The sequence below is a fragment of the Mus caroli genome, chromosome 9 (assembly GCF_900094665.2).
Source record: "Mus caroli chromosome 9, CAROLI_EIJ_v1.1, whole genome shotgun sequence".
NCBI classification, from domain to species: Eukaryota; Metazoa; Chordata; class Mammalia; order Rodentia; family Muridae; genus Mus; species Mus caroli.
The window spans coordinates 106429107-106445660 of record NC_034578.1 but is presented as its reverse complement, the minus strand read 5'-3'; the positions used below and the strand labels follow the sequence as shown (position 1 = coordinate 106445660).

Below are 16554 nucleotides of genomic sequence, written 5' to 3'. Positions count from 1 at the left end.
AGGAGAGGGATGTGGGAGGGAGGCCCTGCCCAGGGCAGGCAGCATCATCCCTAGGCATGAGTTTATAAAGAAGCCAGCTAAGCATGTGTCTGTACACAAACCAGCAAGCAGCACTCCTCCACGGTTTTGCTCCAAGCTGCTGCTTGAGTCCCTGCCCTGACCTCTCTCACTGATGGACTGTGACCTGGAGATACGAGCCACATAAACCCTCTCCTCCCCTAAGATGCTTCTGTCTGAACAGTCTCACTAAAGCGAGATGTAAAAGGGTAAAAGGCTTTCATCCTTAGAGAAACTTGCTTTAAAATTTTATACAAGGAAACAAAGCAGAAACTCACATTGTGTCTTACCAGGCTATTCCTGTTGTTACTATGTCCAGAATACTGAAAATCAACAATAAATGCATGAAAACCTAAGGCCACACATCTCAGAATTACACACCATCATGTCTCTCCTCTTGGGCGTACTGGCTCTGCTCCAGTGTGTTCCAGTAATATCCTTCGATGAACTCTTCAGTGAAATTAAACAGTGTAGTATTAAAATAACAAAAGACAAGTTTAAAGAATAATTTAAAAACTGAGTTCACAATTATTTCAAAGCCAGAAACATACAACTAAATAAACAGTAACTAAACAGTACAAACTCCACCCATGAGGAACAGTGATTATCCTATGATTCAAGGTCACTCTGTTTCCTAATTTGAGATTTCTACTATTCTCTTCTTGTATTTGGTGCACAAAACAATAATCAAACATTTGTAGAGTTAGTTGTAAGGCATCTACCTGGCTTATTAACTCCATGTTATTAGCAGTCTGCTCCCAGGAGCAAGCAGGCATACACAGTTCTATTTCGCAGTCTAAGCTTCTGACTTACTAGCCCCTCCCCCAAGTCAGAAGTCAGTCTCAGGTTTCTTTTGTTCTTATTATCTTTAGTCTTTATGTCTATAGCATTTTCAACCCATATAGGTTCTGTAAGGGGCACCTTTCAATAGAGTAATTTCTGAAACTGGACAAATGGAAAGTTCAAAGTCTCAGGAATGCAGCATAAAACCATTAAGTGTACCTGACCCACATCCAGGTACTGCTAACATTTCAAAACCAAATAAATGTGTAGACATTATGAGTCTTTTAAATACATAACTCTTAAGCTTAAAAAAAAAAAAACAGGTAGAGAAACAATGAAACCTTTAAATTACATGGTAAACCGCAAGAATATTTAGGTCACCATTTTAGACCATAGTATTTATTTTTTACACAGGTCACATGTTGTCTGACATGTTCCAATTAGTGGGAATGGTAGTCATCTGAAGCCAATAGTCCAGAGCTACTGACAACTAAGTGGCTGACCAGATACCCTGGACCCAATCCCCAAAGCAAAACAACACATGAAACTCCAAATGGTTGGAATTATAATATCATCTAATTAAAACCAAACAGGGAGAATGATCTCAAAGGCTGGGGGTGGGGCTCAGCCTCCGTGGAGGAGCACTTGGAAGTGGGCTCCATCCCCAGAGGGATCAAAAACAAAAAACACTGTTTAAAATAAATGCAATTTATCTTATCAGAGCATTCAGACTTAATTTTGTAGAAATCTATATACATGTAAAACATGTTGCATATGCATGCACACACACATATCTACAGAGTACAGCCTCCCTTACAACTTTTCAGTTCAGGCACAGTGTTCCTCCTGCCAGTGATCCAGTGGTGGAGCTTGGGCCCAGGTCCTCACATGCTAGTTGAGAACTCTACCGCTGAAGTTACATCTTTAGACCTCATATATTAACTTTAAAAACACTAAGAGTCTTCCTCTACCCATGGAAACACATGCAGCTACCATTAAAAAAAAAAAAAAAGAAAGAAAGAAAAAGGAGGAGGAGGAAGAAGAGGAGGAGGAAGAAGAAGGAAGAAGGAAGAAAGAAGAAAGAAGAAAGAAAAAGAAGAAAGAAGAAAGAAGAAAGAAGAAAGAAGAAAGAAGAAAGAAGAAAGAAGAAAGAAGAAGAAGAAGAAGAAGAAGAAGAAGAAGAAGAAGAAGAAGAAGAAGAAGAAAAGAATTAAAATTGTAGCTTTATACCCACTCGAGGCGAATAGTTCCTTACCAGTTTAACTGAAGATCTCTTTACTTTGGAGGTTTGACTTAAAGTTCCCTAACTTAGGCCAAACTTAAAGATCCAACTTCCCCCGGTTTACATGCAAATTTACTCAGCTCAATAAGGAAGGTATGAAAGTTCATACTATGAGCATTATAAAAGCAAGGAGACTAATTACAAAAAGAGGGGAACCCTTTATAGCCCCTGACTCTCAACTTTGAAACTTTGGTGGGCTTCGGTAGAATCTTTTTGAAGTAATTCAAAGAGGAAGGAAAAACTTCCTCTAGAAGGAAATACAACACATGCATTCATTTTCTGAAAAAAATAATTTCATACATATAAAAAAATTGTAAAGTGTTTTACCTGTGTGTATGTATGTGTACAGTGTGTATCCCTGGTGCCTGCAGAGGCCAGAAGATGGCATTAGATGCCCTAGATCTGGAGTTATAAATGTGAGCTGCAGTCATGTGGATGATAAGAATTGAACCAAGGTCCTCTACAAAGGCAGCAAGCACTTTATAACTGCTGAGCCAGCTTTCCGACCACCTATAATGCCACATTTAAGTCACTAATAATCTTATTTAAAAACTTGAAAATACTCTAAAACAATTCTAAAATTTGTAACTAAAGAGAGCAGTTATGACTTAAAACCAGTGTGTAAAGTTATCCTAAAAACACAATAGATTACATCTGCCAAAAGAAAACAATGTATTAGAGTATAATGAAGTGTTTACAAATATGAATGTGTTAATACCTGGTATGTTGGAATAGCTTAACTAGTCCATTTTTATATATGGTAGGAAGAAGAACAGAATTGGAACAGATACACCCCTTAATATGAAAGATGGCTTTACTGATAAAAAACATAAATAACATAAAACGAAAAACATGTCTTATGGCACAGTTCTCTAAGAAGTAAAGGGACAGGCCGTGCTGCAGCACAGCACATAGGACTTTAGATGACAAACTGCACTCAATTACAGCAATCTACACTAAAGGCTGGCACATTACACAGTGTCAATCAAAATGTCAAAGCATAATTCTTACACATATGACAATAAAATTTTCAAGTCAATAGTTTCATATAATTATATATTCATTATATATTCATATAATTGTAAATAATCAGGCAAGCCCCAAAGCTATTGCTCATTTAATAGACTGTCAGTTTAAGATATGAGATGAGGAAAAAAACTAAATATTAGGACAAAGCAGATGTTATTTTATAAAACTCAACCTTACCATTTTGTGATATTTTTAAAAAAATCAAAGATATTTCTGTAGAAATTGAGAAGGGACCTCTGTTAAGATAAAAATAGCTAAGATTTTAGAATTGATTCACTTCTAGCAATAATTTGAGAGAAAGCATCTCTTTCCACTACAGAGCTTTGCCAGCATTTCCCACTTATTGTTAAAGGCAGAAGTATAAATGGATATTGTCAGATTGCTTAGATAATCACTAATGCTGAAGGAAGCTCAAGGTTAAAAGCTTTGCTATTCGGTGTAAGCAACTTAGAATACCAACCCTGTGACTGCCAAGGCTCCGAAGAGACAATGTATCCTCAACTCCCTGATAAAAATAAAAGCAAACATATTACAGGTTTGTGAGTGAATGAAGCCAATGAGGGACTGCACCATAGGCAAGCTTGTATGTTACTACAAACCAGGTAAGGACGGCGGTGACCAGACTGGTGAGAATACCTGGCCCTTTCTGAATCTTCCTGGGAAAAAAAGAGAGTACAGCAATCATTAATCACTGAACAAGTAATTGTTTGTCACAGCAAAGGAGAAAAAGCAGCCAGTCAAAAGCACAGCACCATCGTCTGAGGATAAGCAGTCTGGACGTTTGGTTCCAGAGCTGAGTTGGGAGCATGGCAGCTTTGGGTGGAAAGCAGACACAAGCATGGCAGGCAGCGTTTTTATCTCAGCAGGTGTGAGTATGTCCAAACACTTGTTATTTACTTGTGGCCCTGAGAGCTCAACACAGGAGATAAGAACAGGTGACAGGAGTAGAAAACTGAAAGCACAGAGGTTGACTTCCTCACTGTAAGTGCTGGCTTATACAGGGCAGACGAAACGCTCGCTTTGTCAGAACTGACTTTTAGGAAGAATGCTTTATAAATGCTTAGTGTGTAGTCTGTGCTCACTGTGAGGAAACTTTCTGCTTGTTTCTTTGTTTTGTTTTCCCTACTCCTCTCGCTAGTCTAACTGGGAAACAAAAGAAATAGGGAAATACACCCCAGTGTGTCAATGTGATAGACCAGTCAGAAGAAATAACATAACTGCTTCACGGTTGGCAGAGTTAAGTCATGCCTTGTACGGCTTACAAAGAAACTGACTAAATTATGTGTAATTTTAAACATTTCCATGCTTGCCCATCAGCAGGAAAGCAGCACAGCTTGACATGGGTATCAAGTAGCGAGTACCCAAAATATGATTACCTGCAACCATGGGGAATTTCTCATTGTTTCAGAATTGTAATGTCTAAATTGTTAAAGTAATTTGCACTATGACTAAAAAATAAATCTAACCAGTCTAGGTAGGCTCACCTTTCAACAGCAATGCTGTCTTCTAAAGTTAAACGATGCTACAGTGCCCTACAGTAATCAACTAGCTCATTATGCCACTGAAAATAGATGGGGCTATCTCTGGCTATCTCTGGCTATCCACTGCAACATAAATAGTAATTCAAATAATATGTCACAGTTTACTCCTTTATTTCAGTCTCAGTTTTTGTGTACAGTTTTTTTAAAAAAAAAAAAAAAACATCTTTGACACTCACTATGTAAACAATTGATAAAACAGGTCCTAAATTCTGTTTAAAGATAACATGATGATTTTGTGAACCCATTTCCAACAGAGTTGTGGTCGCTAGGCATGAACCACCAATTTGAACTTTTTGTAAGTGAATCACAAGTTTTGGAGACATGTGAGTTAGCACAGCAGAGCACGGAGTGCTAAGTAGTAACAGATTCCAAACTAATTGGAAACCCTTGTGTTAAACAGAGATATTAACTTTACATGCCCATTGGTGTCATTTGGAACACCAAGCTGATATTCAAGCTGAATCTCTAAACTTCTCTTTCACCAGCCATAGAAGAGCACTTTTAGACAACACATCTAGCCATTCCTTTAATCCCAGCATTAAGGAGGCAGAAGCAGGCAGATCTCTGTGAGTCTGAGATGAGCCTGCTCTACAAAGTGGGTTCCAGGCCAGTCAGGGTTACATAGTTAAGACCCTGTATCTAAAGCAAACAAAGGGAAGCAGAAGACATCCCTCATCTGCAGGATACAAAGTCATCTCCCAGAAGGCTAAGGAGGAATCTACAGGAGCACACGGCTGGGGCCAGCATTTCCATCCTCAGACTCGGCACACAACCGAACCATAAATACAACATTCACCCCGCTGTGGTTCAGTGACACAGAAACAACAAACTCAGGGCCTTTCTTCCGTGGAGGAACAGCCCTCTTCATCATCCAGGTCAGATCTACAGTACTACAGTAACTCCCCGTGGCTCTTCCTGAAGTAAGCCCCAGTAACAATGGAACAGATTACAGCAAACTGCCTTCTACGGCTCTCATGCAGAGCAGAGTACCCCCCTTCTCGGAGAAGTCATGAGAAACAGTCGCTGTCATAATCCTGGGTCGCCTTATTAGGGCTGAGCAATCCAAGCGTAACAATGACTTAAATGACAGGGACATATCTAGTCCAAACTTTTGGCAGTTCTTTCCTCCCTGGCTGGGGACTGGCAAGTCTCATGAATGACAAATTAAGCACCCAGACTAGGAAGGTCATGACCAACAGACTTCTTCTGCCTGACAACTTAGACTTTGTCTCAAACAGTAAACGCAGGCTGGAAATAAAGCCCAGGGACAGAGATTCCTTGCTCTTAGTGCAGCCCCAGTATTCTAAAATCTTAAATCGTGAATGAAAAGCCAATGTTGGTAATGGTAAAATACAGATTCGGAAAAGATTCTGCAGTGATGTTTTCTGTGATGACTGAGTTTCTCATAAGAACTAATAAAGTATAAAAACTTCAAAGCAGAACTTTTTGGAACTTTATCTTATTATATTCAAATTGGGTTAATCAAATTAAAACACACTTTTTAAAAGTTCACTTAATGTAAGGAGAAGTGGTCTCAGTAAGAGAAAACCACAGCCCCAAGAACAAGCCTGTCTTCTCTGCCTACAAATATGACTACGCTGGCACTGGAGTTGCTCCTTCAGTTGCAGATTAGGAAACCCTAGAAACAGCATTTACTCTTCCAGCCACACAAAGGTTGCTGACTGAAGCAGACGACTTGAAATCAGAATCATGAGAAACGGCCAGCTGGCTACAAAGGACTGCATGGAACCCAGGAGGACACAGCCCTCCCCTTACCTGCTTCACCTCTGCACCAGTGGTGGCCTCCCTTCCTCTTCACACTCTGACTCTGACTCTGCCAGTGTTGGCCACTGAACCTCTACCTGCTCCTCTCTTGTCCTGGTTTGCTTCTTGTTGCTATGATTGATAAAACACTGACCAAAACCAAGTTAGGGGGAGAAAGTTTTATTTGGCTTACTGGTTACAGTTCATCAGTGAGGGCAGTCAGGGTAGGAACCTAGAGGCAGGACTGAAGCAGAGACCCTTGAGGAACACTGCTTACCGTATTGCCTCCTCTGGCTTGCTCAGCTACTTCTCTCATACAGCCAAGCCCATCTGCCTAGGGATGGCACCACCCACAGTGGGCTGGACCTTTCTACATCAGTTAGTAATTAAGAAAATACCTCATAGACATGGCCATAGGCCAATCTGATGGATGAAAATCCTTAGTTATAATGATTCCTTCTTCCCAGGTACATCTAGATTGTTTCAAGTTGAAAAAAAAAAAACCATACATAAACTGACAAGTGCCCCTATAGCAAGGGGAGGGGAAAGCTGCAGCACAGTGCTGACACACAGTAGCTTTCTTCACTCCTGAGCTTCCTGTTCTAATGCTCCCCACTTACATCCCAGCAAGCCAAGCTCGCTCACACACACACACACACACACACACACACACACACACGAGTTAGAATCAAGGGAAATATTTAACATGGAAAGAATCATCTATCAACACTCCTATTTGTGATTAAGAGCTATAGATTTCACCAAAAGCTTATTAGCCACTTAAGAGTTTATATCAAGAATATCACGTAGCCATGTGAGCTCACTAACAAGGGAGTGAGTGAGGCGAGAGGGACTGGGAGAGACTGACTGGAAGGAGGAGGAGACAGCAGTGTGGGAGAGAGGTGCCCTGCTCCCATCTGAGCCAAGCCCCGCCTTCTGTGCATGTCCAGTTCTAAGTCTCAGTCAAGGCTCACGTCAATCACCAACTGCACCTTAAGCCTCCATCCTAAAACCTCATAAGCCTGGTACTCTCACTAGTTAAGACATGACTATCTTCACAGCCCCTGAACAGACATATCAGATTTTTAATATATGCTTTTGTTTGTATTTAATTCTTCTAGTTTGACCTAAGCAACTATAATACTATTTTAGAATTAAAATGCTTAATTAAAACAAGTTAAAGTATTTATCTGTAAAATTAAGTGATTTTGTTTATTCAAACAAATACTCTTCTTCATGCATTGATATGACCCATGCAGAAATGTAGTAGACAAAATTAATTACATCACTTTCAGTTACAAAGACCAGATCACACTCCAAAATAGCAACCACATTCACGAGGATTCACTTTAAATTACCAAGCATCCTTTTCAGTTGTCTAAGTTGATTATCACAATGGCTGATGAAGTGTTAAACACAAAGATCCCCCAGTTACGGCCCCTGCAGGCCTGGAGACTCCTCACCACACTACGAGCCACTTGTATGGGAAGGTGAGGTGTGAGCACCAGCTGAGACAATGGTCTCAGACTCTCTGGGAAACTTCTCTGGTGACTAATATGCCTATCAACAGTTCCCATAAAAGTACTCTTTCAGCCAGGCATAGTGGCACTCGCCTTTAATCCCAGCACTTGGGAGACAGAGGCAGGCGGATTTCTGAGTTCGAGGCCAGCCTGGTCTACAAAGTGAGTTCTAAGGACAGCCAGGGCTACACAGAGAAACCCTGTCTCGAAAAACAAACAAACAAAAAAGTACTCTTTCAAGTATTTGCATAATATTATTGGGCTTCATATACCACACCCCCCAAGCCTAGTCACATAGCAAATTAATAATCCTGCATTGAAATCTGAACTTGAAAAAAGTTCATGGTTGCCAACTAGCATCCTACTGGTTCATGGTATTTGCTGGTGTAGCTAAAAGTCTGCGATGGGAGTAGAGGGCTTGGCAAAGAGCTAAGAGATGAAATAAGAACACAATTCAGAAGACACGGGCTAAAACCGAGGGTCATCTCCCATGGAGAGCCTGTGGAGTTAATTTTTAAAGATGGAGAATGAAAGGAGGAAGCAGGCATTGAGGGAGGAAAAGCAAACCCATTCAAAGAAAGCATGCATTCATTGACCCAACCTTTCTCCATATGGGGCTTTCATGAGGTCAAAGTGTGGCTACTGACCACAATGAAAATGCTGGGCTCCAGCACCCATCTGATCCCTACAGACAGAACAGCTACTCTGCGACCGTTAGGCCACATAGAAAGAACACACCGCCTACTTCTCAAACCATTAGTCAATGTTTTGCTTCCATGTTAGATTAGTTCAGCAGTTATCACAGCATGCAGGGCAGGCAATCCTGGCCTACCAGCCACTTATGAATCTCTCCCCATTTCCGGTCAAAGGAATGATGATGAGAAGGCTATAAACACAAAAGTTTTATGAGCTGAGTGGTTTTCAATTCGCTGCATTCTCCAAAAAAGTCTTACACACATTTGCCCTAGACAACAATAGTAGGTGACTCAAAGCTATAGTTTGAAAATACAAAAAATAAGCTAGTATGTTCAGTTAAAAAAAAGACACGTGGTTCTCTGCATAGATAGAATTTCTATTAATAACTGTCTCTTCTATTTATAACTTCATGTAATCTTAAGAGCATAAAAACAATATATTGGAACATTGCATTCCAAACCAACAACTGCATCCAGTATTTGAAGCTGTTATCTAAAGGAAAAAAATTACATCAACATAGAACACAAATATATAAATTTCTTTTTTAACTTATCAATAGAAAATCTACCAATAACATCAAAATAAATTGCTTTCTACTACTCCGCTGGTGCTTCTCCCTGTGAAGGTACAATAGTGAACCATTTGTGAGTGTTTTCACACTCAAGTCAACATCAGAGAGAAAGGTTAACAAGTATGCTATGTTAATCAACTGACATTTACCCATTTTACTTTCTTCCAATTGTTTGAAGACAAAAGCATAATATAAATCTGTAAACTACAGAACATAATGAAACCCATTATAATTCCACACATCAAGCCAAGGCACTGATAAACCAGTCCTTTCCGACTCCAGATAGAGGCATTGGTTGCTTTATTCTTTTGAGGTGGGATTTTATAGTTTGGGGACCATTTCCCTACCTTATCAAACATGCTTCAAAATGGTAAGCATGAGGATTCAGCTAGCTAGCTGGGGAGATCGGGGTTCACTGCAATGTTTATGCTTGGACCTGCACACATCTCATGTAAAATCTTCTATTCCAAAACTTCCCCATTTAGCACAAAGATTCATTATGGGGGTGTCTCCCCCCATTCTGTGGAAATAGAATTGACGGTGAGCATAGTAACAATGCAGGCAGACCTGTGTTTATATTATAAGTAAGAAAACCCAGGAAAATGTCCAGAGCAGACTTACTAAGTTGATTATTGTGAAGGCAGAGAATTGGAATTATGGAGTGAAGAATAAAGGGACCTTACTTTTGCCACCCTGGGCCCCTGTGCTTTCAACAACCCATCCTTTTCATATGTGCTCTGCAATGCCTCCACCTCTCTTTGTGTTCATTCTGAACTGCTTTATCCAAAAAGAAAAAGCAGTTCCTCACCTAGGAGGGCAAGACTCAGAGCTGAGTTCGGGGGAGGAGACTGCACCTTGAGGAAAAGTCTGTCCAAATGGGGATTTCCCTGTCACTATCTCACTGTAATGCCTTGTGTCTCACAAAAGCTCTCTGTGCTCCTGCCCTGGAAATGGAGATCTGAGACTGTGAGATCTCGCCTTCATCATTCCCTTCCCTCGCCCCAATACACTGCACACAGGTAGCACATATGCGCCCGCTAAGGCGGCTTCCATTACCTCTCTCTGCTGTCGTTCCAGTTCCCGCATGCGGATGTCTCTTGCTTCTGCCCTGGCGGCCCGCTTTGCTGCTAGCCTTGCTTCTGCCTGAAAAGTAACAAAAATCTCAGCTTTACGGAAAGAAGGAAAAGTACTTACAGACTAGACATGAGGACACCAACAATGGGCATGTCTTCCAAGGAGGTTGGAAAAAGAAAATATCATTTTAACAAGCTTGCCTGACCTCAGTCAACTTCCATCCATTCCCCTCTCTCTGGTCTCAAGTCTTGGTGTCAGGACCATTGTCTTCAGCTGCTCGCCTTGACTACATGCTTGATATACAGCTCACCACTTACTTCCCCAAAGCTCGCTCTGTTCCTTTCTTTCTTAGCAACTCAATCATACAAAGAACTTGAGAAACCGCTGTTATTTGATTTTCAATATTGCCAATATTTAAACTCGTTACCACTGAAGTCTCGAATTCTGCTCGTTCCAGGGTCTCCACCTCCCTGTTGCCACCATCCGTCCCCGTCCCTCTTAAACTAAGCTATAATTTAAGCATCAAAGGTAATGCACCATCTTTAAAGTGGACCAGGTGTGTTCAGGGCAGCATGGATGCAGACTAAGTCAACATTTTGAAGAAGATATAATTTGGTGGGTTTTAGTACTATTAACTCAAGAACCTCAGAGAGAAAGCCCACACGCATGAATAATTACTCCCTGCTGTACCCTACTAGCTCCAAGCAACTGCTAATCTCTAATAATCTGCTGTCCTCATACTTAATGTAAATGGAGTCACAACAGGAAAACCCAGCTCTGTCTCCTGCTTGGACTACAATCATCTTCAAATCATCTCTCTAGAATCTGCCCTATAATCCATCCTCTACAAGACCATAAAATTGACAACAATGTCTCTGACACCACTCAGGTGTTTAAAACCCTCTACTGGTTCCCGTTGCCTATAGTGAAAGTAAGAAGTGGAGGGACACCAAGGACAGGAGGGAAGAGGTGAAAGCAGAAACAAGGCTTCTCACATCTTAACCCCTCCCTCTTTCTGCTGAGACTCCGCCCCAACTGCACATGGCTGTGTAGCCTCAGGAGGCACTTCCACACTGTGGAAGGTTACCTGACAGAGACTGCATCTAAGCACCTCCACAGAACTCATCCTTCTCCATAGAGTGAGGCTGTGGGTGGCAGCGACTCTGCTCTTGCAACTGATTCCCTGACCATGCTCTGCACATAGGCCTAATTAACATTAGGAGAGTCATACTTCGCTCTGCTGTGGGAGCCCCTATAATAGAGAGTGAGTTCCAGGCCAGCCAGGGCTGTGAAAAGAGACCTTGTCTTTTGGGGGTGAGGAGGTATGGGAATATGACCGAGCAGGTAAAGGTCCTGGGACATACATGGCAGAAGGAGAAAATTAACCATGCAAGTTACCATCACACACACACACACACTGTGTTCAAAGCAATCTTTAAGAATTGAAACCTAAGCTAGAAGCAGGCAGGTCTCTGTGGTTGGAGCCAGCCTGGCCTACAGCATGAGTCCCAGGGCTGCCAGGGATCTGAGTTCAGTTCTTAACACCCACATGGCGGCTCACGACTCTGTACCTGCAGTTCCAGGAAACACAATGCCCTCTTCTGGCATCTGAGTACTAGGCATACAAGTAGAAGACAAGAGATACATGCTGGCAAAACACCCACACACATAAAACCTTTTAGAATCGCATGCTTCTTGGCACCCCACAACTTTAATGCCTCAACATTTGCTTTAAAAAATGTATATTTCAGGCTAAAGCCAGAATATCAAGGAAGTTCATAAACAGTTTGACGTGCTACACAGATCATTCAGATCTCTCTGGTCTCTGCTTTATGGTGATCCTCCCGTCCTTGGCCACATCCTTAGTCTAATCTGAGCTACAGGAGATGCTTCCCTCTGTGTTGTTGTATTTATGCCCATCCATAAGAACAGACTCAGCCAGAGCCTAAAAAGTCCATCCCATAAGCAATTAGAGTAAGTGCTAAGAATGCACAGTGTGAGATGACCAACCTCTGCCCTGTTAGTTTGGGCGAGCAGGGCACAGCTAACAACTAACTCCTATTTACCCCCATTCTGGCCATTGTTTCTCACAAGAGTTTTACGTCACAGAAAAAGACTTCGAGGCTTAGTTACATCTTAGTAAATAGCAAATGCATTTAAATCTACAAAGTAATAAACTTTTCAAATACTTTTTATATTATAGCCATGGCAATGAGTAAGAATTTTCATTCTATATACTTTAGCTTTCGACTTGTAGTCTCTGTTAGAAAACCAATTCTTTCCCTCCAGGATCTGTTGCCAATTCTGTACCATCCACACCAAAATGAGACTTACCATCCTAAATTATAGATAAACGACCAAAGGAAAAACCATGCACTCAGAGAGACTCACACGGTCATCCTTTTGTTACTTCATCTAGCTCTGTGGGGACAGTGTTTAAGCCACACTTAACACAGAGAAACAGGATTTAAAACTACCTGATTTGATTTTCTTCCTATACACTGCTATAAGACTGAGAAGCCAAGGCCGAGTCCAAAGCAGGAGACAAAGCCTGTGCTCTGCAATTGCCACACTAAAGTGAGCACTCAGGAGCGCAGCAAGTACAGCAGGGGTTCACCCAGAGTACAACCCATGGGGAAGCACATGCAGATTTACTTTACCAATCATCTCTCACACACACAAAGTAAATGGAACACAACTGAATTCAAACTAAATTAAAGCTAAATGCAGAAAGACCATTTGATACAAATAACTCCACTGAAAGATAAAATACAAAACACTTAACAGCAGAGACCCAAACAGACATTTATACACCAATGTTTACAGTGTCATAGTCCCAAAAACCACAAGGTGACAACAACCCAAATGGATGGATAAGCAAATTACATTAAGTCCTATGACTGGATATTGCTCCGTCTTTAGGAGGGAAGGACATCTTGATATGACCACACAGATGAATCTTATAAAGACTCTAAATGAAGCAAGGTAGATCCAGATGGATGACCATTCTCTCGCTGTACTTACGTAAAGTACCTAAGATGGGATTCATAGAGACAGAATGAAGGGTGGTTGCTAAGTGCTAGAAGGAAGGGGCGTGAGACTCCAGTGTTTAACAGGGACAGTTTCAGGGCTAAACGATAGTGAGGTTCTGCAGAAAGATCGAGGTGACAGGTACAAAATATAAATGTACAAAATGCACATAATGGGGGCTGGTGAGATGGCTCAGTGGGTAAGAGCACCCGACTGCTCTTCCAAAGGTCCAGAGTTCAAATCCCAGCAACCACATGGTGGCTAACAACCATCCATAACGAGATCTGGCGCCCTCTTCTGGGGTGTCTGAAGACAGCTACAGTGTACTTACATATAATAAATAAGAAAATCTTTTAAAAAAAAAAATGCACATAATGTGTGCAGAAATGCACACTCAAAATGGTTACCATGGTAAACCCAACGTCATGCATATTTCACCAAAAAAGATTTAGCTGTTGAAAAGTGATCATATAGACTATGATCACACATGAAATAATAATATTTGGAAGCCTAAATCATTTATGATTTTAGTCTAAAATGACTCCAATTCCTAACATTAACATGTACAATTGTGGACCTGGAATTCAGGTGAGAAGTCTCCTGTGCACTCAGGAGATGCTGGTGGCTGCGCTTTGAAATATGAGGCACATGAAGGCTGATGAAGGATGTAACAAACTAAAACTATAGTGTGCGCCTGGAATCCCAGCACTAAGGAGGCTGAGGCAGAAGAGCTGTAAAACTTGAAGCCAGTCTGGGCTACACATCCAGTTTCAAGCTAGCTTAGCCTAAGTAGAGACTGTCTCAAACAATAACAACCGACACGAAGTGTTGTAGCATGAACTTGTAATCTCAGTTACTTAGCAGGCTGAGGGAGGAGGACCACAGCAGTTCAGGTCCTACAGCATAATAGGCAACATAGAGAGATCTCATTACATACATACATACATACATACATACATACATACATTCATGCATACACAACTCAAAGACTTTTGCAGTGGATTTGGTACCAGAAAACAGACATCATGAAAGTTTCCTAAACGAAAACAAGGAGATCCAACCAGTATCAGTATTAATGGCCATGTAGATGCAGGCTAGTCCAGCCCTACTGCCAGTTGGTCTGCAAATGTAATAGGAAAAAAAGAAAACACTTAGAATTCTGTGAAGTGTGGCCCTAGAGAGAGCTCAGTGATTAGGAGCACTTTGCTGTTCTTGCAGAGGACCTGGGATTCAGCTCCTAGCATCCACACGGCAGCTAACAACCATCTGTAACTCTAGTTCCAGGTCATCTAATGCCCTCTTCTGACTTCCGTGGGCACCAGACACACACGTGGTGTATCAGACATATGCAAACAAAGCACTCAGACACATAAAATAAAATGTAGAAAACAAATGTTTAAGCGTATGAAGTAGGCAGCTGAGCTGGGCAAGGGGATCCTTTGAATATGTCTGGGACTTAAGATAGAGTGAGGATGAGCATGCGCAGCTATCACCATCAACATCTCCAGTGGACATCTGAGACTGGCAAGGATTAAGTGACTAGCATCAATGTCCTAGACTTTTATATAAAATGTAATGACAAGTGCATCGGCATGGACTATGTTTGCTGCCTTAATTGTTGCTGCTAATTCTGTTAAATTTAAAGGTGGTCCCTCAAAAAAGCTCCCAGCAAAAGAAAGCAGAGACAGGCGGATTTCTGAGTTTGAGGTCAATCTGTTCTACAAAAGGAGTTCCAGGGCAGCCAGGGCTACACAGAGAAACCTGTCTTTTTTTTTTTTTTTTAAAGCTGGCATACCTTCTAACTTAGACACCTTGTATCAAACAACTAATTGTTAGTCCCTGCAGCCAGAAGAGGGACAAAGTTCTTGCTTAGTAAGGCAGCATTCACACTAAGAAAATGAGCTACAACCTTCATATTGAGCATTTGTGCCAAATTCCTGGTCTAAGTCAAGTGTTAACATGCCTTTGTTCACAGGATGGAATGTCACTCACAAGGTGGCAATGCCAGTAGAACCACACACTTGAAGCACAGACTGAATCCTGCCACCAGCTTGTAGAACTATAAGCCTTTGTGCCTGCCCTTCCAGAATGTTTACAATACTAGGGTATTGATATGATTCCTGTGAACTGAGGGGAACTACAGTTCTCAGATGCAGTGTAGCAGCTGACTTTCTCCAGCCGGTGTCACAGTTGAAGTGTGTTGAAATACACCATGAATCTCTGAGTGAAGCTCCTCTTGAGGGAGGTGTTCATTAAACATGTTTGTCCAGGCAATGCTGCAAATAACAGCAAAAAAGAAGAAGAGAGCCCAGATCTGTCACTGAATGCAGCTATCCTGAGCCATCCAGGCTACATCCGTGCAGCTTCGCCATCTACCAGCCTCACAGAGCTCACTGCTTGAGCGTGTGCTGAAGACAGGACTCGCTGCTGTTCTTCTAGGAAGCTGAAAACGGTGCAGCTCTCATCACTGGTGAGGTCCCCAGCAAGACTGCCTGTTAAGAAGCTTCTCTGGCCCAGCAGTGGGGAGGGGGAGAGGAGGGAAAAGGGGGAGGGGAGGGGAGGGGAAGGGGAAGCAGCAGCAGCAGCTGCTTCTCTGACTATGTACCACCTTGTGAGTGACATTCCAAGAAGGCGGCAGGTGGGGAGCCATCTTGGGTTTTGGGTCCCAGATCCCTGAGAGACTAGTCTGCGCAGGTGAGAGTGCGGACTACAGAAGCTACACAGCTTCTGGGACAGGCCCTGTTTCAGGCCTTCATCTTCAGCCAGGAGGCAGATCCGAACGCCAGATATCTGTGCACCTTCCCTGTAAGAGGAGAGCTTGCCTGCAGAGAGTACTCTGACCACTGAGACTCAGGAGAGAGCTGGTCTCCCAGGTCTGCTGACAGACGCTAACAGAATCACGGGAGGAAAAAGCTCCAACCAGAGACAACTATAACAACTAACTCCAGAGATTACCAGATGGCGAAAGGCAAACATAAGAATCTTACTAACAGAAACCAAGACCACTCACCATCATCAGAACCCAGTACTCCCACCTCAGCCAGTCCTGGATACCCCAACACACTGGAAAAGCAAGACTCAGATTTAAAATCATATCGCATGATGCTGGTAGAGGACATCAAGAAGGACTTTAATAACTCACTTAAAGAAATACAGGAGAACACTGCTAAAGAGGTAGAAGTCCTTAAAGAAATACAGGAAAACACA

General features: G+C 41.9%; 1 protein-coding gene across 13 annotated transcripts in view; it reads right to left on the bottom strand.

Moving 5' to 3' along the window:
• Positions 1-16554, bottom strand: part of Lrrfip2 (LRR binding FLII interacting protein 2) — a 107228-nt gene that overhangs the window by 55847 nt on the left and 34827 nt on the right. For 8 of the 13 annotated variants that reach the window (XM_029481644.1, XM_029481649.1, XM_029481646.1 and 5 more), the window contains exons 4-8: positions 10300-10386; positions 8809-8862; positions 3751-3807; positions 3612-3656; positions 439-507 (exon numbers count right to left, since the gene is read on the bottom strand). In XM_029481644.1, the coding sequence (XP_029337504.1) occupies positions 439-507; positions 3612-3656; positions 3751-3807; positions 8809-8862; positions 10300-10386 (312 nt within the window). The remainder of the gene's footprint in view (positions 1-438; positions 508-3611; positions 3657-3750; positions 3808-8808; positions 8863-10299; positions 10387-16554) is intronic. The other 5 variants (XM_021171482.2, XM_021171484.2, XM_021171483.2 and 2 more) reach the window with 2 other exon arrangements.